Here is a 24673-nt window from a genome sequence, read left to right as displayed (position 1 = left end):
GAAAACAGCTAAATTATTTCTGTGTAAGTGCATGGAATGGCCACTACACTTTTTAAACATGAATCTCACTTCTGTCAATTATACTGCAGTTAGTCACTGTCGCCATGGCTTTCAAAGATTTCTTTTTTCCCTTTTTGAACCAACCAGATTAATTTTCCTAAGGACTATGCCAGCCTCCACTGGCACAGACTTCCAAATTCTGTTTGAAAGCCAATTTAACAGGCTTCATTTCAGGTGAGGCCTGAAGTCTCTCCGTCTGAGCCCTCAGACCACTTACTGCAATAATCTGTAATAATGCAGAACAAAATGCATTGTACAGCAAGGGTTACAAGGAGGCAGGAGCTCTCCTGAGTTTATGGGATTGGCTGGGACCTTGCTTTCCATTTTCTGATCTCTCTACAATGCCCTGCAATATTCAGATAATTACTTTAATAAGGCAGGTAATAAACACTATTAAGTAAATGAAAGCTGAGAGGCTGGTGTTGAAACATCCAATCTAATGCTTTTTCATGCACAAAGCCGACTACTGTAAGAGCCACGGGTTCATTGGCCTGACAAAATTGAAGCTCATTATAGGAGAGCTGATTTGGCTATCCTGTGATACCACCGGTGGAGGAGAAGGATGCGAGGCTGTGAGACCTCTTACTGCCAGGTTTCTGAACCATGTGAAACTGCAGTCTGTAAGCAGATTTTGTCGTGCCATCCAGGTCACAGGCAAATTGATTCCCTCAGTTGTTCTCAAAGCATATGGATTTGGAGATGCTTTGGATGTTGTTTAGGTTAGGACCCACTTTAGGGTCAGGAAAGCATCCAGAGGTTCCCTGAGCTTTGGTGCTCTGAGGAATGAATCATTGGACCACCACCTTATTTCAATTTATTCTTCACAAACAAGAAAAGATTTGCAGGAGAGGGGACAGAACAAGAGGCGACAGGCACAAACTGGAGCACAGGAAGTTCCACCTCACATTGACACAGCACTGGAACAGGCTGCCCAGGGAGGTTGTGGAGTCTCCTTCCCTCGAGATATTCAAAACTCGTCTGGATGCAGTCCTGTGCAACCTGCTCTAGGTGAGCCTGCTTTAGCAGGAGGGTTGGACTAGATGATCTCCAGAGGTCCCTTCCAACCCCTACCATTCTGTGATTCTGTGATTCTGTATTTATAATCCCGGGTCTGCACCCCCTGAGGTGGTGCTCAGTCAGAGGGTGGTTGTGTGCCAAGGCTTCTGGTCCCTTGTCTGTGGTGACAGACATCCTGGGGTGACCAGGACGATGCAGCTGGGACAGAGCTGGCCACAGCGATGGGGGTAACTATGGGAGAAATGTTAGGCTGTCTCCATCTAGCCTTCTATAAACCTCTATGATGTTACACAGTGTTAAGAAAGCTAAATACATGGTTCTAAAAATTACTTCGGCAGGGGGCTGCCTATCACTGACCATCCCAAAGACAATCAGAAGGACTAGGGCAGAAACAGGACTCAGAAAAGGAGTGGGGAGGTTAGAGCCAGAAAATCCAGAGAGTTATGGGGACACTAGGCTGCACAGTGTGAGACAAGCTCACAGCTTGCACCAGGGACTGGCACAAAGAGGGGTCAAAGCCATGTCTGTCCTTCCTCAGTGGTGCTTGGGCCTTCAACACTACACCTCTGGATGCTGAGAGTGAGAACATGGCTGGAGAGACATCTCCGTCCTTTCCTTCACACCTCAAAGTCTGCTGTGCAGCCACTACATCCAGTCCAAAAAGGCAAAAGCAGATTTCCTGGATACCTCTATGGAAAACAAAAGGCATTTTCAATACTTTGTTAGGTGTGCCAGGCACTTATGTATCCTTTCTGAACGTAGCTCTGGGGACCATACAGCCCATGAAAGAGCTCCCAGGAGACTGGCACCCTCACTATTGATTCTGCAAAGGGCCCCACAAAGAAAGGATTCTGTCTGGTAAGTGAGATGTTGCAGACACAATTTAACTCATCAGCCATATCTTTGCAGACAGGCTGGTGGCAGTGCTTGGTGGTTGAGCTATACAGCCTTGGAAAGAACTGAAGCAGGTGTCTGTGTGTTCATGTTGCTGTTCATTTTGTTCATGTTCATGTTGATCTCCCTGTAAGCATCTCCCCCAGGAAAGCACATACATTGATGTGGGTCAAAAAGACGGGTAGGTAATAGACCTGCAATTGTGTGGAATGGCCAACCTGGACAAGGTTGAGAGCAAGACAACACTTGCTCTCAAATCAGGAACCCAGTGAGTAGCTGTGACCAAGACAAATGGGCTGTGCAATAGGGTCTGAAACAGCACAGTGACTCCCAGTAAGCTAGAAACATAAATACATTTGTAATGACTGTTGTTTTATTATATATTTTCGATTTAGCATGTTATTCTGAGAAACCGTTACTTTATGTTACAAAAACTGGCAGGTCCTGACTAACTGAGTGATCTTGTTTTGCCCTATGGGAACAGTGTGACAGATACTGAAGTGAGCCATCCTCATCAAATTGCTGTGAAACACAGGCATCTCCAGCCGAAGTCCTAGCTTTAGAGGATGAGAAAGAGGTTCTCCTAAAAAGAGAACAGGCATCTCCAGCCTCAGTCCTACTTGGGAAAGCAAATCTGCTGGGGGACCAGGTAAGACTGTAGTGTACCCAGCTCAGAGCTCACACCTGCAGTGTTTGGGTCCCTGCTGCAAACAATGTGGTTTCACGCCAGGTATCTGCAAGGCTGGGCCTAATCCTGCTCCTGAGACTCTTCATATTCATTCATACACTGTTCTTCTGTTGAATACTTTCAGTTTGATATCTACACAGGGTTCTTAGATGTGCAGCTATGAAAACTACTCTAAACAAGTGGGGTGAATCAAAACTATTATCTCTCTAGACTTTTCTCCTAAATTCTCTTTTTTTCTGAGCTGTTTTCATTTGACCTCAGGCTCTGCTCCACATGCTCTCAACCCTTCTTTCCCATCTGAGGCTCTGTACTTCACTTGCATTTACCAGCTCAATATTATCTGTCGTTATTCAGGCAAAAGTTGGAAACTATTAAGCTTGTGACCTTATGTAGAAACCTAGTGACTGAGCTGGGATCTTAGGATTACATGCATAAAATACTGAGCTTCTCACAGCCTTGCATCTTTGTATGCACATTACCCTGAGGAAGTGATGTGCTTTTATCCAGATTTCACTACTGTGAAATGGGGTACCTATACACTGGGGCAGCATCAGAGATGCCTTCGGGATTTACAGCTGGCCTCATATGAGATCACCTGCAGCAGAGTAGAAAACTGCAGTATGATCTCTCAAATCTTCTGCTGAAACAACCTTGTTCCCCACCTGTTTGAGGCTTTGTGCTAGCAATAAAAATTGAATTAGAGTAAAATGAGGTTCAAAGCAGAAGAAAAGCTCCCAATATCAGATACTACTGATTTGGCTTCCTGTGTTTCTTCTTTCAAGGGCAACTAAGTTCTATTGCGAGTTGCTAGTGTTGGGAGCTCCTGGACTACCAGTAACACAGGTAGGACTGAGCTTTGCATTCCTAGACATCGGACAACATGAAGCTTAGTGATAATGAGTGCGAGGCCCTGCAGTGCTGCCTCCATCCTGCTCCCCAAGGCTGGAGGCAGCAGCAACTTTCCCTTCCAGCACCACTACAGCTTGACAGGCTGTCTCCATTGCTCCAGCTGGTTACAGTCATTTATAAACCTGCTTTTTGTTGATGCTGATGCCACCCAACTTCACTTGAAGCCTTTGTATGCTTTCCTAGGCAGAAACCAATCACTATTGCACCAAACTTATGCACAGTTTAGTGCAATGAGAGCAAAATCCATAAAGTCTTTAACATGTTACCACAGTTTAAATCACTAACGATGAATCATTGCACACTCCTAACAGTCATTACTCTTAATCTAAAATAGCAAAATCCAAATTATCCACAAATTTCCCCAATGATTTATGACACCTCCCTCTTTGGCCAGACCTACACCATGATTTTTCATGCGAATTCCGAGCCTGTCCAGTTTCATCCTCCTTACAAAATCTGATTACCACAGAATAATTTCAGATCAAGCAACCTCAGTTTCTTAACTCCTGAGTTGCTCTATAGTATGTGTGATTTATAAAATCTGTAATTCATACCTTACCCCACCAGTACGATTGCGGAATGGGGATGTGGTCAAGGCGGGCCCCACGAATCCCAGCTCTTCTATAAACCTCAGATGTCAAATCAGGGAAATTTCTGTTCAGGTCCAAGTTCTGAGCTGTCTGTCGTCCAATGACCCATCCATTGTAACCAGCTCCCTAATTTGGAACACGGAAACAAACCTCAGAATAATTTCCTGTCTCAGAATTTTACTCTGAGGAAATTGTTTAAAATGCCATTTTAATCAAGAGGAAGTTTGAAGAGAAGTAAACTGAAAATGTCTATACTCTTAAAAAACTACACTTATTAATCATTTTTTATGCCCATGAACACTAACACACTAACTAGCATGCAGGAAGCATTTCACTCACCAGAGATGTGACTCATGAGAGGAACATAGCAGCTTCTTACTCAGCACAGAGCAGCATGCAGAGTGGGTTAGAGGAGGAGAAAAAGAAAATACAGCTGACGCTCCAAGACATGACCAGGCAGGACGCAATAAACCCAGACTCATACAACAGACAGAGCTCACCATATGAGCAACGCAGAAAAAAAAAGGTTCTATTTTCATGCTAATGGTGCTAGTGATAAAAGTGAGGTGAAAAGAAAAAGAATTTCAGGTAACATATAATAGAAGTTTTGCTTTCACAGGTCTCCTTCAGACACCAGCTGATCTCTGAAAACTGCCATCCATTATGAAAAATATTCACATTTTATTATACCTGCTCTTCTAAAAGAGGAAGAATATCTATTCCGCAGTATTAAACCACATTGCCTTATAAAATAATTTAACAGTAATTACAGTGAGTCAGTGGGCATTTTGTTCTAGAACTGATAGCAGAGAGTGCTAAATGTGTGAAAAAGTCATTCCCGCGTCATCGCACGCAGGCAGCAAAAATGACACACATAGCTATGATTTCCTTGTAGCTCTGTTCACATCATCTTTGCAAAGCAACCTACCACCAAACCAGCCTGGGATTCTGGCTGCCGGTTATTAACATTTCCTCCCATACATGACACTCCCCTCCCAGTTTGTCCTTTCCCATAGGGAATTTTAGAAACATGAAGCTCTGAACATTTCCTTATAAAAAGTCTTTTACCTCTTCTGCAGCCAGTTCATATCCATCTGGGTTGAGTGAAGGTAGGAGGTGAATTCTGGTATTATTAATCAAGGTCTGGATGCGAGGGTTCCCAAGAAGGTATTCCGAACACAGATACTGTGCGAGGTATATCAGCAGTTCTTTCCCCACAACTTCATTTCCATGCATATTGCCAATGTACTTAAACTCTGGCTTGACTGTGGAATATGAAGTAACGAGATGCTTTAATTTGATTATACCTGGATGGCTTCCAAAAGCAGAGTAACCTAAATATCTTACTGATGAGTCAGAAAGTATTATTTACACTAATTTAATGCATACATTCTTGTAAACGGCACATCAGTTCCAGGTGAATTTCCCTCCATTACAAGTCAGTTCAGCAACAATTTATATAGTGTGAAATAAAGTAAGTCCATACTTTCAGGATCCCAAACCATAAGAGGCAATCGTTGCTCTGAGCTTTTGCTGGACTCATCATTAATTGTGAACAAGAACGCTGCAAACAAAAATGTCAACCCATGGCAGGGAAGGAACAAATTACACCCCTGGCACTCTCACTTACCTTGGGCAGCTTCAATGCCTTATATTGTCAGATCCTAGAAATGACCTGCAGATGTGTGATATATTACCCCTCTACTTGGAACAGAAATTAGGTCGTGCATAAAATGTGGCTTTTAGGCTAGTCTTGGAATAAGACTATTAGAAACACATAACTTCACAATTACCAGCAGTTATTCTCTCAGTTTCCATAGTTCCTTAGAGACTAATGGAAAGTAGAAAACAGATGCACTTTGGAGACACCCTTTCCTGTCTATTCCTTCATCTTTGTCTTTGACCCTGGCCAGCCTTGAGCACTAGACACGAGAGGAGGGCTGGCACAGAGCTATTATGTCAGCTTGCTCAGGCTGGAGAAATCTCCAGCTCTAAAGCTATTTCCGCCCTTTTATGCCTCCTGAGCAGCACGAAGCAACAGATTTAGAAGGAGATGCTAGATAACATGTTAAACTAGCATCTATTTTCATGCCATATCACAGTTTTAATTTAAAAGCCTGATTCACAGGCTTTGTGCTTTCCTGGAAAATGGAGTATTAGCTTAAAAAGACAACTGTAACTTCTTTTCTTTACACAAGAGAGGAAGGACGGTAGGCCAGGAAATAGTAGCATAGAACTTTACTCTGTTAACAATGCCTACTGGTATCTTGATCAAGTTTAAAGGCACCTCAAAATACCTTTATCCCACACAAGGGAGCATGGCCAAGGGTAAACAAAGCTCACACCAGTTTTCACTGTCTTCTCTGCCTCCCCTGCAGCATAGCGCACAGAGGACACAGTAGTTTGACCTGAGATGATAATCTCGATAAAGTATTAAGTCAGATGTAGTTCAGTTCTGCTACACTGCTGAGGCTGCTTTCATGCTGGAGCTAGTCTGATGAGAAGCAACCTGAGGCTCTTGGTATGCAGCAACAGCCGTAGCAGTCCACCAGGTTTAGGCTGGCACTATACTTGAGTTGGGAGCTGGTAACTGGCAAATAATACGTAATTTTTAAGTATCCCAAGAAAATGACCTACATTTTGAAGAACTTAGAACATTTTAAAATCTGGCCCTTGCTGTTTCAGTGATGAATTTACAAAATAGAGGTCAGCATTGTTCCCTTTTGCAGAAGAGTTGTGAGGACTCATGTCCTGAAAGTATTCATATGCTATGATCATATAAATTCCTGGTGTCATTCACCTCTTACACTGACAGGTGTTGCACTGACGAGAATCTGTTCAGGAGGATTGTTTTCTGTGCTGCATTGCCCCTTTTTGATGTCAATGTCCTTCTGTACCTGAGGCCTTCTCACATGTTGTACTTATTTTAGGATGTGAAGGACTATGTTTAGACTAGGGACAGGCATTACTTGTAGAAATAGCGTAGGGTTTGATGGTACAGTGATAAATAAAAGGAGACTGAGGAAGTGGCAGATGATGGAGAGGGCAGGTCAGTAACAGAAAACTATCCAAACTTCTTTGTATGCTGGGTACAAACAAATAATAGCCATATCACTGCAACCAAGTGCATGGTCATGCATCTAGGAACAAGGCATGTCAACCATGGTCATAAAGTTAGGAAATTGCAACCAGGCTGTAATTGCCACAGTGCATCATCAACTATCGCTGTAACTCAGGAACACAAAGGAGGATAAATGTTTTTGAATCAATGTTTTTTACAGTTTAAGTGATATCCCACTAAAAGGACATGTTTTAACTCGGATAATCTGGACTCCCCTCAAGCAACCTGATCAACACTGATATAACTCACGCAGTTCATGGTGTCCAGGCTTGGTTGAAAACTCAATCACAAAAAGATCCTTCCCTTCAAAACTGCGACCTATGCTGTAAGTTGTTGCAATATGGGAGCACTTAGAAGCAGTCTTCTTCAATGTGCTCACCATTTGGGAATATGAATGGTGTTTGAACCGAATAAAAGTTGCTGGCAAATCTGAAGGCAAATCTTCCTCAACAGCGACTTCTCCTGCAAAGAAAAAATGTAACACACTTTTTAAAACCACAGAGCTCAGAGGATTGTATGAATGCCTGCACTTTTCTGCAAAATACCTTTTTCAGTAATAGTATTATAGAAAATACAGCTGTAATCAAAACTTGAAAACTCTGTAGCATATCCTACACTGTTTATTGTGGCATCTTTCATTTGCAAAATCATACTAATGCATATACACACTAACAAATATTTTGTGCAACCTCCAGTTACAATTTGGCCTTTGGCACGCTTAGCCCATTTCACTCACAAAATGTACAGATTTCTCCCTTTGAATCTGGTGGATCAAATTCATTTCTTATGAGATTCTGCTGTCTTCAGTTGTCTGAATCTTCTTCATCCAAACAAAAATCTGTGACAATCATTAATGAAATTATTTTAATGAGCTGTTAAGCTTGTCAAGCAGTCATAAATTTATGAGTGCATTAAAGTTTCAGGTTTTAAATAACACATTTCAAATACACAGACAGCTATCACACAGGGCAGGGCTTATCTAAATTCACATTGGCAGTCCAAACATCTAGCTCTGAGCTGCTGATCTTGATGCTTTTTGTACGAGGGAGAGAAACAGATGCTTCTTGAGCAGTTTAATTAAGTGTTTATAATAGGTGGAACAAAATGAATCACACCTTACAGGTGTCTATAAAGACAACAAGCTGAGATGACAAGTGGAGAGGTTTTGTGCCATGGATGTCAAGCTGAGTGAGATGAGACCCTTCCCATCTAGATAAGTAAGATGTGGCAGCAGAGCTTCCTTCCTTACCTCGCAGCTTTGCCAGCGGGTCAAAACATCCTTCTTCTTCCCCGGCAAAAAACCTGTCACAGTCTAAGAAGTAGGGCCAAGCCATGTCTATTGCATCAAAGGCAGGGAGGCAATTTTTTTTCAGGTTTTCACAGACATGCCTGCAGGGCTTTATAACTTTGTCCTTTTCGCACTGCGGGGCCAGCACCGAGCAGCCCAGGAGCCTCAGGTCTGGATTGCATTCTCCCTGGAGCAAGTTGTGCAGCACACTGATGAGGATGTACTCGGAGCTGTACTCAATCACTTCTCGAGACTTCTGATCCAGAAAATTAGGATACATCGTTTGAGTGTAGGCAACATCAGTACAAGAACTCAAGGCAATGTCCACGCATTTTGCTATGAAAAGGAGATGAACATAAGAAAAATAACTTGCTTCACTGACACACTGCATAGTTCAAAGACAACATAACAAATAACACGTTCAATGAACATATTTTTTTCATTCACAGATAGACTGGAGGCAGTTAGCAGTACTCTCAAATGAATTTGTTGTCTAAAACCACTTATAGAAAGATGATGGAAAGTATGCTTGGTCTGGAGATTGATTGCGAACAGTTTGACGCAAGTAGAAGTCATTCAGAATTCAAATGGTACCTGACAATTTGATAGGGCATCAGGGGTTATTTGATTGATAAGCACTGCTCCTAAAATAAGATTTATTTTGTTAGTTCAATACCTGAACAATAATGAAAGAATAAATCCTTGGCCAGAAAACACTGGAGTACTGGGCCCACATGGGAGTTCGTTTAACAAATAGCTTGGAAACCACCAAAATTATTAAATCCTGGTTTCCAAAGGAAAGGCTGTCTCACACTCAATTAAATCTTACCTGATTTAAATTAAGAATACAGTTTGAGCTTGTTAAACACCAGAGAATCCATGAGAGAAAAATCCCCTGTTGAGGTGTGGATTTGCTGGTATCTAACATGGAAAAACTCCCGAATAAAGTGCATTTGTGATATCACTCTCTCCCCTGTCTTTGCCTTTTAGTATGGATTCACTGACAAGGTGTGAGATCATATGGATTTTTTTATTTAGCGGTGAAGGTATCAGTAAGATATCTCTCTTCTTTGCTTGGCCCCACAAAATTGGTAAGATTTTAATATCTCTGAAACTGCAGGCCCTCTGTGAAGTTCGACTGAAATTGCCCAAAGAGATCAAAAGTTATTCTGGTACTTGACTCACAGGCAAGCAGGACCATAAATGTGCTTACACGTATATTCTCATAAACCTAATATGTTTTAAGAAATCAGGTTAAGAGGTCTTAGGAAGGATAAATGCTGGTAATACCTTCAACCCACTCAGAGGTGAAAAGGGAGCAATAGAGAGATGTCTCTTCATAAAACTAATGGCTATTACGGTAATGGGCCTACGTTTGAGCCTCCTTCTCTTGCTAATGTTTCTGGCTGGTGACAAATACCGTTGCCACAGCAGCAAAATCCTACTTTGTGTGAAAGAGGTAATCTTTTTAGGAACAAGACCTATGATAGCACCAACATTAGAAAACTTAGAAAAATTAGAAAACAGGAAATAATGAAGAACTACTTAAGGTTTCGAGATTCTCCAAGGACAGCAAGCAAAGTCACATCATACCTTTCTGTACAGTTTGGCATTGACCTGTGAAGAAAGAGGAGGGGAAACAGCATTATAGAGCAGGTATCTGTAGTACCTCCCTCACATTAGGAATTGTCCAATCTGGCAGACCACAGAGGCTGCTGCAGCTCTATGTCCTGAGGTCTAGCCATACCAGGAACAAGCACGTTATTCCCAACCGGCACATATTACACATATGTATACAAAGAGAAAACACAGTACAGGCAAACATAGCACCAAAAGCATCATCCCATTCCCTTTTATGGCTAATCAGGATGAAAAAACATTGGTAGAAAAGAAGTACAGGTGGATCCCTCCAGTAGCTCAGCTTAGACACACTGGAACGCCAGTAGCTAGGCTCCATTTACCCAATAGCTGGCCTCTGGATCCACTGTTCTTCCAAGTTGCCTCATGCTCTGACACACATGTTGGTCTCTCTGGTAGCTGGCCCAGACCTAGGGTCTCACTGGTAGCCAAGCCCCAGACACAAATGGTTTTCTCAATAGCTGGCTTGGACCTCCCGGTTCCTCCAGTAGCCAACTCTGAGACCCTCTGGTCTCTTCAGTATCCAGCTCAGGATTACGTCTGCTCAAACACCCAGATCCCAGGTCTTCTGACCTGTCCACAGCTAGTCCAGCTTGGTGTTTGTTAGCAATTGTACACACTGACATATACACACTAGGCACATGTACTCTGGTCTCTCCAGCTTCTACACGCCAGAGACATACAAGCCCCTCTGACCCATGGTCTCACATCAGTCACTGGCATTTGGAGCCCCATACACCCCCCCTCCACACACAAAAAAAAGAGAGATCCTCACCCAGGCAAAGAGTTGGAGTTTAATAAGAAGACAGGACAGACTGCAGGGATCTGGTGCAGGGCATGGCCAGACAACCACACTGACCAGTCAGTCTTTGATCCACTTTAAAAACAGAAGACTTGACAATATATCTGAAGTGTGGTTGTGTAAGAAATCAAATGTTTGAAAAAGACGTTCTGCTGCCCAGCCCTGACAATTTGAAAATATTTCTAGGAAAGCTTAAAATCTGTAAGTTAAGTGCCTAGGAAATTTCACTAATGAAAATGTTTTAGTCTGGTTTAGTCTAAAAGTCCATGTGAATCCTGATGTACGTACCAAGATGCCTTACGGATCTTCCTCTAACAAATCTATTGGTCCCACATGATGCTGTGCATACCTTTCTTGTAAAGCCATTTAGCCTTTGGTGGATATGAGGGGGATGTACTTCCTCCCCATCCTACTTCATCCTTTATCTAGCAACTGCATTTTATAATCATTTTAATAACATCTTAAAACTAATTATTTCCCTCCCCGGCTACTCTCATGGGAAAGATTTTCTAAAAGCTCACTCCTCTAATGGCTAGAAATTGCCTTTTAATTTCCTGCCTAAAAGTATTAGTGGCCAGTTTATATCCATGTGTTGTTGTGCCAGCATTGTCCTTTAGCTTAAACAGCTCCCTGTGTTCCCTGGTGCATGTCTTCATCGTGTGTTTGCAGAGAGCAATCAGATCCCCTTAGCTTTCTATTTACTAGGTCAAATAAACAAAGCTCTCTTGATTTTTAAGGAACGTGGTTTAATGACCAAGGAGAGGCCTCTCTTGCTCCTGTAATGGGTTTGTGTGGTAAGGTTTTGGTAGCAAGGGGGGCTACAGGGATGGCTTCTGTGAGAAGCTGCTAGAAGATTCCCCAGATGGCTCCAAGATGGACCCACCACTGGTCAAGGGCAAGACCATCAGCAATGGTGGTAGCACCTGTGAAATAACATATTTAAGAAAGGGGAAAAATTACTGTGGAGGAGCAATTGCAGCAGGAGACAAGAGTGAAAATATGTGAGAGAAACAACTCTGCAGTCACCGAGGTCGGTGAAGAAGAAGGGGGAGGAGGTGCTCCAGGTGCTGAAGCAGAGATTCTGCTGCAGCCAAAGGTGAAGACCATGGTGAGGCAGGCTGTCCCCCTGCAGTCTATGGAGGTTAACAGTGGAGCAGATATCCCCCTGCACCCCATGGAGGACCCCACACTGGAGCAGGTGGATGCCCGAAGGAGGCTGTAGCTCAGTGTGAAGCCCGTGCTGGAGCAGGCTCCTGGCAGGACCTGCTGACCCGTGGAGAGAGGATCCCACTGTGGAGCAGGTTTGCTGACAGGATTTGTGACACCACAGGGGAGCAGTCTGTTCCTGAAGGACTGCACCCTGTGCAAAGGACCCACGCTGGAGAAGTTTGTGAAGAGCTGTAGCCCGTGGGAAGGACTCGCATTAAAGAAGTTTGTGGAGGACTGTCTCCTGTAGGAGCCCAAGAAGAAGGGAGGGGTGGGGGGAAGGTGTTTTTAAGATTTTGTTTTATTTCTTATTACCTGACTTTGATTTGATTGGTAATAAATTAAGCTAATTTCCCCAAGTCAAGTCTGTTTTGCTGTGATGGTAATTGCTGAGTGATCTCCCTGTCCTTATCTCGACCCACATGCCTGTTATATTTTCTCTCCCCTGTCCACCTGAGGAGGGGGAGTGATAGAGTGGCTTTAGTGGGCACCAGGCATCCAGCCAGGGTCAACCCACCACAGCTTCTGTAACCAGTGACTCTATATTGCCCTTCTCCAATACTGGCAACTAGAGAAAATATTGCTGCCAAGATATCGGAGCTGTTTTCACCAGTGCTTCATAAGAGCTAAGGCACTATGTGCAACTTTTTAAACACCAACAGGTCTGCCTTCCTTGTGATGTATTTGGGATCTAGCTATGTTGCTATTTCTTCTAACTCTTACTCACGGGACAGGCATCTAGCTTCTTGGTCAGTGAACTGAGCATTTGTCCTCGTAAAACCAAATTCATTATGTTTTCTTTTTTTCCTACTGAGGCAATTTTAAACTTCTACACCTGGCATATTTGTTTAAATGTAATTATCTGTATATATGTTGCTAATAAGTTGATCATTCTTTAGCCAAAATAAAACCATTATAATAAGAACAAAATTAATCCTGGAATTTTATCTTGGAGGGAAGCATTTAATTGGAAATGAGTCTAGTTCAATATTATGAATTGTCATTGATCCACATTACCTCATAAAATAAATGAAGGATCAGAATTAGCAGAAACAGCCCATCTCCAACACGTTATGGTAAGGAGCCAGCTGGAAAAAAAAAACTATACCCATACAAACTCCTTCCATGGCTTGGTACCTTATGCTAACAATAAACAATACCTGGTTCATCAACAGTGCCTTCCGTTACAGGATTTCAATGTTTTTCTTTATTAGGCACAATCCCCTCAGTGAGCTAGTTATTAAGGTCAAGGCATTTCTAAAAAAGCTTTGTCTCAGCCAGAAATTGCACATACTTTTACATCTGGGGACAATCAAGGAATAGCATTTTGTACAATGCTAGCTGGGAAAGAGAAAGGAGTGATGTCTTGTTAGTAAGAGCTCCAGCAATTACTCTGCTGATAAAATCGGATGTTTGTACCTCCTTGAATTTGGATAGTCTTATATCCTAATGCCATCACACCTACAACTTCTGAGGCCTTGGACACAAGTCTGGAGCCAGTCAAAAGTTCTGTACAGAGGAGAAAACTTGGTGTGGATGGGACTGACCTTAGCTCAGCCACATCCCAACGAGCACAGTAACACTGTCTCTGGTTATCACCAGGGTCATTAGCAATGAATCCCCTTGACGCTTGAAGGGTGGCTAAGAAATATTTAACACTTTTTTTTTTTTTTTCCTCCTCAGTAGAAAATTATTGCATTGTAGTTATTATTTCAGACTAGAGGGTCATGCGTGCTGAGCACAGTTCTTCATGGATTCATCTGGGGAGTACGAATGGTCTTTCTGCAACTGCTCATGTTTCCTCAAAGGTAAGAGGCATTTCCCCTCTGTTGCCTCCGTGACCAAGCTACCGATATCCTTTTTGTTTGTCTTCCTAACATGCACTGACCAAATAACGAAACTACAGCACAAACAAACTCCCAGATCTCTGTCACTGTGCAGGAGTGCTATAGCCATCAGTCAGTTTGTTACGTGGCACAAACCAGTTCTCAACGGCATCTCAGTATTCTGCTTATTCAGCTGGAGCAAAAAGGTATTCTGGCAACATGCTGGAACAAGCAGAGGAAACCAAAGAGAAAATGCAGCAGGCGGGGTCTGGGCATGGTGCTGCTCATTGACCCTGCTCTGGCTCTCTGAGCAGCAGCAGTCTTGCTGCATTTAGCAGATGTCTCTTTCTGCCCAGCTGGCCCGAAGGAGAGGTGTCAGGAAGCAGTGGATAGCTGATGGAAGAGACATGTGAAACTTTGTGAAGTCATATGCTGTAGCTGGGTTCACAAGAGGACTGGATTGTTTTGTGAGCAGAAGTAGATGTTAGCACAGGAGAGGTAAAGACAGCTCTGGTTTCAGACTGTCTGCTACCTGGCTTCTATACTTTGTTATTTTTACCATACTTACAGGGAGAGACAATCTATTAAGCAGCACGGCTATTACTCATTAACAAAGACTGACTGAAGAGGATAGATTTATTCTTTAGATGAGGAACCCAAATCTGTATTAACCTTGCCCATGGCAACTGAAATTGTTCATCTCAGTATGTGATAAGCAGGGGTGATTCTTCAACACAGGATAAAGTTTTTCCACTACTTTTGGCCCAGGATATCCCTCACAAACTCAGAGCTACCAAAACTCACTCGTTGATTAGCAGCAAAACTGGTTCTTCCCTCTTGGGTCCTAAACCTAGATCTAAATTTAGGCTTAGATCTAAGCCTCATATTTTTGCAGTATACCGTGCTGTTTTCTCTCTGTCTCTCTCTGCCAGAGACATCTATGCAGCTTCTCCTGCCATCTCAGGGGCCAGCTCTGCCCAAACTGTAGCACATCTCCCCACCACAGCCCCATGCAAGCTGCCACAGCTCTGTCTTGTAAACACCCAGGAGTGAAACAGCTTGAGCTTCCAGGTTATCATGAGTTAATATACATAAAAGCAAGAGAGAAAAGGTCTCGTTTATACCAGACCTTGCTTTATAGCGAGTCTTAAATGTGTACATGTGCAGATGTGGTGTTTGGACTTTTCCTATGTTTCCCAATGCCAATGCTTCCATATGTTTTGGAGGGTGTGGCTGTGCAAGGGCCAAAGATAATTCTCCAGTATGTGTACTTACATAAATAAGTGTGGATGCACGTAGCTGGGCCAGAGCTTGCCAGCCTGGAGAGCAGGCAGCAGGAAACTCTCCAAGGCCAGCTCTGAGCTGCAGCTGCGCACTCAGCTCCTGAAGCCCTGCACCCGCAGGTCTCGGTCTCTGCACACAGAAATGCCCAGCAAATCCCCGTCCCCACCCATTGTAGTTCGTTTTGTTAAAGCTCTGGCAATGCCAGAAAAGTTGAGCCACTCCCTTTCTCTCTTTCGTAAGTGGAATGACAGGCAATGATGGAGAGTTTCTCAGGTCTCCAGCTTAATTTGGCAGACTTCAGTCATTGCTTCTTGTGTGCTTGAAAGAGCCTAAACCTCCTCCATTTTTTAAGCAGAGGCTTCCCTGAGGAGGGAAGACAGTGCCGCCTCCCATCATAGTCCCATCTGCGGACAGGTTGGTACAGAGAGACCTTTTTCTTCCTGACCCAGAACATCCTTTTCAATATTTTATGTTTATTTTTATACTTTAGCTGTTCCACCAGAGCTACAAAAGTCCTTTCAGTAGCACAGCTTCTAGTTCAGATTATGGGTAAAATAACTTATTGAAGAGGAGAAAAGCCATTTCAAGCTTTCTGAGCCCTCTCTATTATATATGCTTCTGGTTTTAATTTGCAAAGGCAAGCTTGAAAATCTACAATGCAGCACATACATATTTTACTGCCAAGCTTACATTTTTTCCCCTTGATGATTCAGCACTGAAAGTAGCAAGCTGCTGTGATTAACCCTAACCCAGACAATAGAGCTCAACAGCTACTTCCAGTGCCATTGCTTGGCCACTTGCCTTTTCAAGAGCCAAGCCAAGAGCAGACTTGTTCACTCGAGGATATAGAATAAGCCCAAGGGCCAGTCTTAAATTCAAAATACCTAAATCATTCAGTGAGGCTTACACAATTGCATTGTTATGACTGACAGATCAAACAAGATTAGATAATTTGTCTTGTACAGACCAGCACACCCCCTACCAGTTTTCTGGGTTTCATACAATACTGTTTTAAACTGGAAGACATATGTCTTCACTTTAGTCTGCTTATAGTCAAAACCTCTGCTTTTCCAAACGAAGCATTTTGGTTTCTGATCGTGTTAGCACTACTCTTCTTGCATTTCTACACAGTTCAAGTCAGTCTTTGCAAAGATAATCTACCTTGTAACACTAAAGAGACAAAACTTAGTATCAGTGTAATGTGCAAACACTGCTGGGCTGTACTATTTTGTAAAACATTGCAACAGCAACTGCAAATGGCAAAGCACAGCCTGCCTCTGGAGCCAGCTCCCAGCTACAGCACAAGAACAAGAGCAGGACAAGATCCACTACAGAATAATGTAATGGATCAGCACTGCCAGGAGGAGGGTGCAGGAGGAGTGGAGAAGTAAGGGGACTAGTGGCAGAAGAATGAGGCAGCTGAGTAGCTTAGCTAGGGGGAAAACGGTTGAGCAGAAAGTCCAGGAGAGAAGGCAGCTACATAAGGCATACACGCATGGGCAGCAGCGGAGAAGATCCCCAGCCACAGAGGAGGAATTCCTGGAAAACTGGAGGAGAGAGGAATGTTTGCAAAAAGCAGCCCACGTGGCTAACTCCTTTTTCTGGATACATCAAAGCTCTTGTGAGTAGAGGACTGAATTCCTGTTACTAATCTCCCACTCCAGCAATTGCTGTAACTGCCCCAGGGAAGTGTGTTTGCAAAGGGGCAGAAGTGGTATGGGGAGCCCGACGTGCAGGCAGTGAGACAAACCCTGTTTTAGCCCTGCTTCCTCACATGAAGAAGCCTGAAAGCACCTGAAAGAGATTAATGCCTAATCTGCCTTCACTTTGCAGAGCAAGATCACAGCAGGAAGATGCAAGTCAGTGTTCGTTATTAATCACTCTTCTTTCTAACCCACCTGCTGTCTGGCATTCAGTTAAACACATATTTTTCTTGAATTACTGAATGTGTTCCCACAGCAACGACACTGCAGTCAGCTCTTCCAGGACTGTTTCTCTCACAGGACTGGTCTGGGACCTGCAAGAAGATGCTGAAGATTTTCCACGGGTGATGGGAGTTCACACAACTTGCAAACCTCAGGTCAAAATCTGTGCAGACACACACCAAGACCTGCCACTCGGCAACGGCTCAAAGTCAGCCTCAGTGGTGGCCAGTAATTCTCCCTTGTTTCTAATTGTCTGGATGCAGTTCAAGCACAGCTGCAGTTGTAGGAGTCTAAAAGTACGGACAGAGAGTGTTTCTATCTGCCTATCTGTCCCCACCACCTGTCTGGGTGCCTCTAGTGACGAGATCCCCAATATCACACCAGCTGTGTCTCTGGCCAGTAACTCACAGAATCACAGAATGGGGTTGGAAGGGACCTCTGGAGATCATCTAGTCCAACCCTTCTGCTAAAGCAGGTTCACCTAGAGTAGGTCACACAGGATTGCACCCAGACGGGTTTTGAATATCTCCAGAGAAGGAGACTCCACAACCTCCCTGGGCAGCCTGTTCCAGTGCTCTGTCACCCTCAGTGTAAAGTAGTTTTTTCTTCATGTTCAGGTGGAACTTCCAGTGCTCCAGTTTGTGCCCATTGCCCCTTGTCCTGTCACTGGGCACCACTGAGAAGAGCCTGGCCCCATCCTCTTGACACCTACTCTTTAGATGTTTATAAGTGTTGGTAAGGTCCCCTCTCAGTCTTCTCTTCTCCAGGCTAAAGACCCCCAGGTCTCTCAGCCTTTCCTCATAAGAGAGATGCTCCAGTCACCTAATCATCTTCATATCCCTCCACTGGACTGTCTCCAGTAGTTCCCTGTCTCTTTTGAACTGGGGAACAAATACTGCTCCAGGGATTCCTCCCAGCTGAAAATCCTGAACAGAAGTATAATTCCCAAAACAAAACACAGTAAACGCCCCTTTTTTGGCCTCAGCTGAGATCTTTTCCAAGTTGTGAGGGAAAAAATACCAATTTGGTACAATGCAAAACCAAAATGCAACAAAGACAATGACAACAAAATGGCCCAGCAGTTGTCAATTGGCTGAAGACTAGCTGGGCTGCACGTGTGGCTGGGCTGCTGCTGAACGTGCATTTGCTGTGCACCAAGATGATCTGAGGACATATAGAAACCATCTCTCAGTGTCCGGTCAGTGAAGGAAGGAGAAATCAGCTCAGATCTGGGGGATGCTGGTGTTAAAACAACAGCTGGGGTGAGGAGGTAGAACAGGTCAGGAAGTCTCTACAACTATCTAAAGGATCAAATTTTTGTCAGGGTGACTGAAGAAAGATGAAAGCAGGAGGCTGATCATCTGGAGCTGTGATGCTTCCATAGCTTTACTTTGTGACCTTATACTTTCTATAGATCAGTTCCCACTAAGGACGGAGTAGTCTCTGAGTGCTTTGCCCAACAGCTTAGTGCAGAGTCAGAAGCCTATCTTTGAGTAAGTTCAACTCAGTTGAATGCCACAGGACAGAGGATCATGTTTGAAAATCTAGGTTTTTATCTTTGTCAAAACACCATTTCATCCTCCTTAAATCTATGCAGCCCCCTAGCATAATTCTCTCTTTTCATTAGTTTAGATATGTGAAAACTATTATAATTAACATCACATCTGATTCTTCTGTAGGTAGTTGAGTTTTAGCCAAACACAGTATTTTTATGTTGCAAAAGATTGACACTTAATTCAACAGCCTTGACTTAAACCTGTGCCTTAATCTCATATTGCCTCCTAGAGAAGGGTGTCCTGTTATAACCCTGTAAAACTGAAATAGTGCCAATTAAATCAATGGAGTTACAACAGGATAAACAAAGGGATTGAGATTTCACTTTTATTTCTGCAATAGGCAGAGCAACCCTAAGTTGTCCTTAAACTCTGTTGATCTGTGACAGCTGCATCCAACTGGGAGGGTGACTGTCCAAACAAGATTCAGCAGTCATAAAAGCCCTGGGTCATAACAGCCCAGCAAAGAGACCAGGACGTGGCCCAGCAGACTCAAACACCATGTTCACAACATGATAGTTAACTTCTGCATGGTACCTCCGTGCTCATCCCCCCCTTAAATGATGGCAACTGTGACATTTATCCGACATTTGGTCCAGGCTTGAGGAGGGCACAGCTTTGTCATGGCCTGGGCAGCCCAAAAGGGGCCACGGTAGCTATCAGCCAGCAAGCACCCCCCAAATGACCACTAACTGACTGTGAAGTGAAAGGCAATGTCTAGAAATGTTAAGAGGGATCAACCATTAGTGTTACTAAGTCTTGCTAAAGGCCTGGCTATGCTTTAGGGCAGTGGGGGTTTTGTTCAGCTTCCAAATTCTGTGTATTTACACACTCACACTTTAAAAATGTCTGAACAAGTATTCTGAAGAAAACTTTGCCTTCAGATTAAAACCATGCATAAACTATTTCAGCAGTAAAAAGATATACCTGTGTATTATATTTTCAATGTAAACTTCCTTTCCCCACATAAGCGGCTGTTTCTGATCCCATTTCCCATGTTAAATGTAGCTGAAGACCAGCGTTGCTAAAATAATAGTTGTGTAGAAATACTAGAGTCCGTGGCGGGAATCCAGAGCAGCTCACATGACTTGGTGATGACAACTGGGTTTACGAGAGCTGGAATTTCTCATCTTGTGAGTGTGCATGGTGTAGATGTTAGTTCTGCATTTTTCTGTTTTGACAAGACTTGGACACATCCATCTTGGGTGCAGCAGGCGAGATTCCTACAGCTTGGGCTTTCCCAAACGTGGCGGCACAGTACTGTGGCATGCTCCACGTTTGTGCCTGCCCGTGCCAGGCACAGCAGGATGTGGGAGCCAGCTGGCACCTCTGGCCCTGTGGCAGAGGAGCAGACCCCAGCCCACTGCCAGGTCACCCAGTGCAGTCACACGTGTGAAAGCAGCAGTGCCTCTGTGTGTGCACACAGACATGGGTTTCACCAGAAAACAAGCATTAGAAATGTCCACAGCAGGTGAACAAACATGCTTAGGTCCTGTGAAGCTCATAGAAGCAAATGGCGTTTCCCTTTCACTTAGCGAAAGAGCATGGCACACTATGGAGATGGGAATGGCAGAGGAGGAGAGGGGAAAGGTATAGCATCTATGTGCAAAGACACTTTTTTTGTCAGTCTGACTTTCCAGAAGACAATCAGTCTTACTCAATGCCACAGCTTAGAGAGGAGCCAGTGCCACAAGATCTGCTCTGGGCTCCAGAAGAAGTACAGTACCTGTCCCCTGCCTCCCACCCTGGTGGATTTTCCCTCCCCAGCTCTCTTCCTCATACCTTCCCACTCCCTCCCATCTCCAGTGGTTAAACTCAGAGACCCTCAGGATGGGGCAATGCCTGGCTCCGAGGCAGAGTGAGCCAGGATGATGGGAAGCACCCAGGTGCTGGGGAAAGCAGGTGACCCACAGGTGACAGGGCTACCCCGGGAGCAGCGCTCCAGCTGCGCTCCCACCTCCCCAGCTCCAGATCAAACCGCTCCGGTCCTCAGCAGCGACACCCGACAGGCTATGCCATGTACCCCAAACACCCTTCAAACGCTCGGGCAGGCAGCAGGGGGGGGTGCCTAAATTAGGTTCAGGCATCCCTTTGGCGTTTAAACGCCGTCCAGCTCCGGTGTCTCCCCAGCAGCCGCGTGTACGAGCTGAGGAGCCCACACGGTGGCACCACAGACGGCGGCGCGGCCCCGAGCCGGTGGCGGAGGGAGCCCCGGTGCCCGCTGCCGCCCGGCCCCGCCGGGAGCCGCACCCGGGCCGGTGCTGCCTCCCCGCTCACCCAGTAAGCCCTGGGGGTTCGCCCACCCGCTCGAGCACTGGCGTAGCCCTGCCCCAAGAGTCCCCAGTGAAGCGCGCCCTGAACGTGAGCGATCCGGGGAGGCTTCATCGCTGCTGTTTTGCAGCCTTAGCCTGACCCCTGGTAGCACCCCAGTGGTAGAACTGGCCTCAGCTGCCAGGGCAGTCATCTGCTTTTAGTATTTCGAGGCATGTGACTTCAGCCTGCTGCTTCTTTCTTTTTATTTTTGTTGTCAGTGATGGTAAAGTGCTGCATTTAACTAATTACCACCAGAATAGATCGGCCAGCAGCAGAGGTATGCACAACTCAAGCAGGAACCTCTGCTATTATCTCCCTCCACCAAAGGCTGGGCACCTTTCAGGGGAAACATGCTAAGCTGTACTTTTCTTACCCAAACTAGAGGCCAGTAAAACTCATCAGGGTCTGGAAATGCTGCCTCGCAATGGGGAAATGGAGCAAATTATCACTGGGGGACACAGTGGTTTACTGGCTCCCAGGGATACAGAACACAGCTGGGGAGAAGGGATCTGCCCTCTCTTAGTGCCGTGGTTCCCAGGTGCTGTTCAGAAAGCTCCCCACACAGTGTGTGATGCCTGTGCCATATTGTGGGGCTGGATGACAGTAATAATTTCCTCATTTTTCTAAGCAGAAGAGCACAAGGCATTTTATAAGGATCTTGGTATTGTAATGTATGTTTCATTTTGGTTTCTTATTAAAAAAAGCAAAATGAGTCACAGCAGAGCAAATATTACTGAGAAGACCAGGCAGCCTGCAGAAACCAGCTCCAGCCTTGCTGGGAGTCAAACACCAGTACTGATTCCTGCTGCTCTTCTCTCCTGCACGAGCAGCTCCAGGCTGGTCTCATCCTGCAGGGCACTGCAGGTCTGGCCACTGAGATCCACCAAGATCCGCACAAGGGATCCCAAAACAGGGGAGAAGCTCTCACTGCTAGAGCTGAAGAAATGACCTGCTGCCCTGTATGCTGAGAGGAGACCCCTGCAAGGTCTATTTGTGAACACGTGCAGCACCACACCGCATTCCCCTTTCTTTTCATGTGGCCTGACATGACATTATCTCCCTTTCAGAAAAGGAAGACCCTTGAGAAATCTGGCAGGTCTCTCAATGTCCAAGATGCTACTTTATTCCCTGGTCCAAGATCCCTCCAGCATGAAGTGTGCTTCTTCCTCACATTGCACACCGTGAAGCGGCATTGACAGCTCAGTTTCTATCGCTAGCCATCCCTCTAGGGCCATATTCAGCAGTCCAGTCCCACCACATGCAAGGTGTATTTCCATCGCCTGCCTTTCCTCAAGCCCTCCCCTAAAGATAACACAGTTGCCAACACACACAAACCATTCTGCCACAGCAGAGTTACCCCTCGATGATCCATACATTTGTGGTTGCTAGGATTAGTACCCCATGGCAAAACTTTGATCAGCTGGAACTGAAGCAGAGAAAAATTTGATCAGCTGGAACTTTCTCACAGAGAAAGGGCATGCTGCAAACCACACAGCCTCTTCCTGTAATTGGCTGTAAATAGTCTACAACACTTCTCTTTGTGCAGCTTTATCCAAAAATAAAATCCCTTTAGGCTGTGGTAGACCTCACTTTGATGTTCGTGGGAACAGCACTCTCAAATTATACGCAGTACATGGCACATGGACTGCATTGTGTAGCTGTTCAATGCCAGTGACAGTCTACGGCTTATATTTAAGCACTGAAATATAGCTGCATTTCCTTCTGTAACATTAAGGTCAGATTCAGGTTAACTTATCCCTTCCTGTGTTCCCATAAAATAAATATTTTTCTGAATAATTTTGAGTTTGAACCCTCTAAAAACAGTTTTTCTGGAATAGACCTTGTCACTACACTGGAATTCACCTCTCCACTGTCCCCACATAAATGAAGTTGGAACTAAGCCCACCAGATATTTTTAAAAAGATACCGTTAATAATTTTTATTAGTCAACTGGCTACTGAGCAAAAAGCTTTCAATTCATTTAGCAGTGTGTTACTATCTAACCTTTATTCTAATGGGTAAATCTGCTTTTCCAGCCAATCAACTCATACAAATTCCATATTGCTTATAGCAAGCTAAAACACACCCTACAGCTGTCAGATCCTTGTAAATCTTCTCATACTTTGGACTTGGAATATGTGACCTAAAGCTAAATGTAAGGAAATTTTTTTCTTAAGCAGAAAAACACACAGAAGGTCGAAAGTTCATCTTCTTACAATCTGACTACCACATTCCTAGAAGGCAAGGCCAGAGATGGGGTGAATCCACTGATTCCCCACAACAGCGAGGGGGATCCTACTGGCTGGGAACTCCCTAAATTGACAGAAAGACCCATCTACACATGGTCTTCAGAGACAGTGATGGAGAAATGTTATGTTCCCTTACATCACAGGCTTCTTTTTCTGTTGCAGAGCCACATCACCTCTTGCCTTCCCAGCCACACTTCCCAAGCACAACCCCAGTTTCATCACTGGCAGCCTGCAGATTTCCAAAGAGCTGATCCCCTCATCTCTAGGGGAGAGTGACAGCTCCTGCCTCCCTTGCCTGGAAGCTGGAGACATTTACTCTGCTCATCTCCAGGATAAAGAAGGAGAAAAGGGGGACTTTTGGGGTGGTTAGCCTTACCTAGGGTCTCCTGGCCGGTTTCACATCGGGGCGCTGGCTCGGTGGCCCTAAGCAGCCCGCCGAGGAGAAGCAGGAGCCTCAGGACCATGCTGGAGCCCCTTGCGCAGGCAGCACAGTGATGTGGCACTCGCTGCCTGATGGAGAGGCTCCTCGCTCGGAGCCTCAGCGCGGCTTTGCCTCTCCAAGCTGCAGAGGAAATCAGTGCACTGTGAGGGCATGCCCACGTCTCACAGTATGTGCAGTCCAGGAGTCAGATTTCAGCTAGCATTTGAGCTTGGAAAGCAAAAGGCTTTGAGAAGAGAGGGAGGAGGAATGAGCTCCCCCTCCCCTTCTGCCTCCCGACCGGCTCCCTCTTGCAGCCTGGCTTACAATTTCATAAACAGTTGGAGCAAAGCAGGGTCCCTGCAGGGATGCGCCTGCCTGCTCCTCAGCCACGGGTCCGACACCTTTGGTCTTCGTGCAGCAGTTTTCCTAAGGGACATGGGAGCGTTGTTAAAGCCTGCCTTGCTGAAGCCAAGAGCAACTGCCTAGAGAGAGCAGGGGGAAAAGAGACAGAGAAAAGCAAACAATCGAAAGCAACTTTCCTCCCAAAGAATGGTATTTCATAACCCACTTAACTGCAAGTTTAAAACACAACACAACAACAAAGGGACTCTAAGCTGCATCGCCTCCACCACAGCAAGAATGGGAACCCACAAAAGAGCCACCAGGATCCTTCTCCGCGTGCTCCTCCTGGGCATTTTACTTAAGATAAGATCCAGCTTACAGAAGAAAACTTGGAGGGATACCAGTCTTTCCTGTCTATTTTTAAAAATAAAAAGACAATTTCACAAAAATGTAAATAAAATCCCAGAACAGCAATACAGGCTTTAACTGGATGGTAAATCTATATTAAGTTGATCTTAAGTTGCTTTTTTTTTTTAGGTTGGTTTGT

The 24673-nt window shown here is 44.7% G+C and overlaps 1 protein-coding gene across 1 annotated transcript in view; it reads right to left on the bottom strand.

Moving 5' to 3' along the window:
- CPZ (carboxypeptidase Z) overlaps window positions 1-23827 on the bottom strand; it is a 37126-nt gene extending 13299 nt beyond the window's left edge. Inside the window, exons 1-6 of the mRNA XM_009958942.2 lie at window positions 23740-23827; window positions 10161-10184; window positions 8529-8903; window positions 7529-7741; window positions 5227-5423; window positions 4123-4284 (exon numbers count right to left, since the gene is read on the bottom strand). Coding sequence (XP_009957244.2) covers window positions 4123-4284; window positions 5227-5423; window positions 7529-7741; window positions 8529-8903; window positions 10161-10184; window positions 23740-23827 — 1059 coding nt within the window. The remainder of the gene's footprint in view (window positions 1-4122; window positions 4285-5226; window positions 5424-7528; window positions 7742-8528; window positions 8904-10160; window positions 10185-23739) is intronic.
- Between the last annotated feature and the right edge of the window lie 846 nt (window positions 23828-24673).

Source organism: Leptosomus discolor, chromosome 4, assembly GCF_034619465.1.
Source record: "Leptosomus discolor isolate bLepDis1 chromosome 4, bLepDis1.hap2, whole genome shotgun sequence".
NCBI classification, from domain to species: domain Eukaryota; kingdom Metazoa; phylum Chordata; class Aves; order Leptosomiformes; family Leptosomidae; genus Leptosomus; species Leptosomus discolor.
This window is presented reverse-complemented; position numbering and strand designations above follow the sequence as displayed.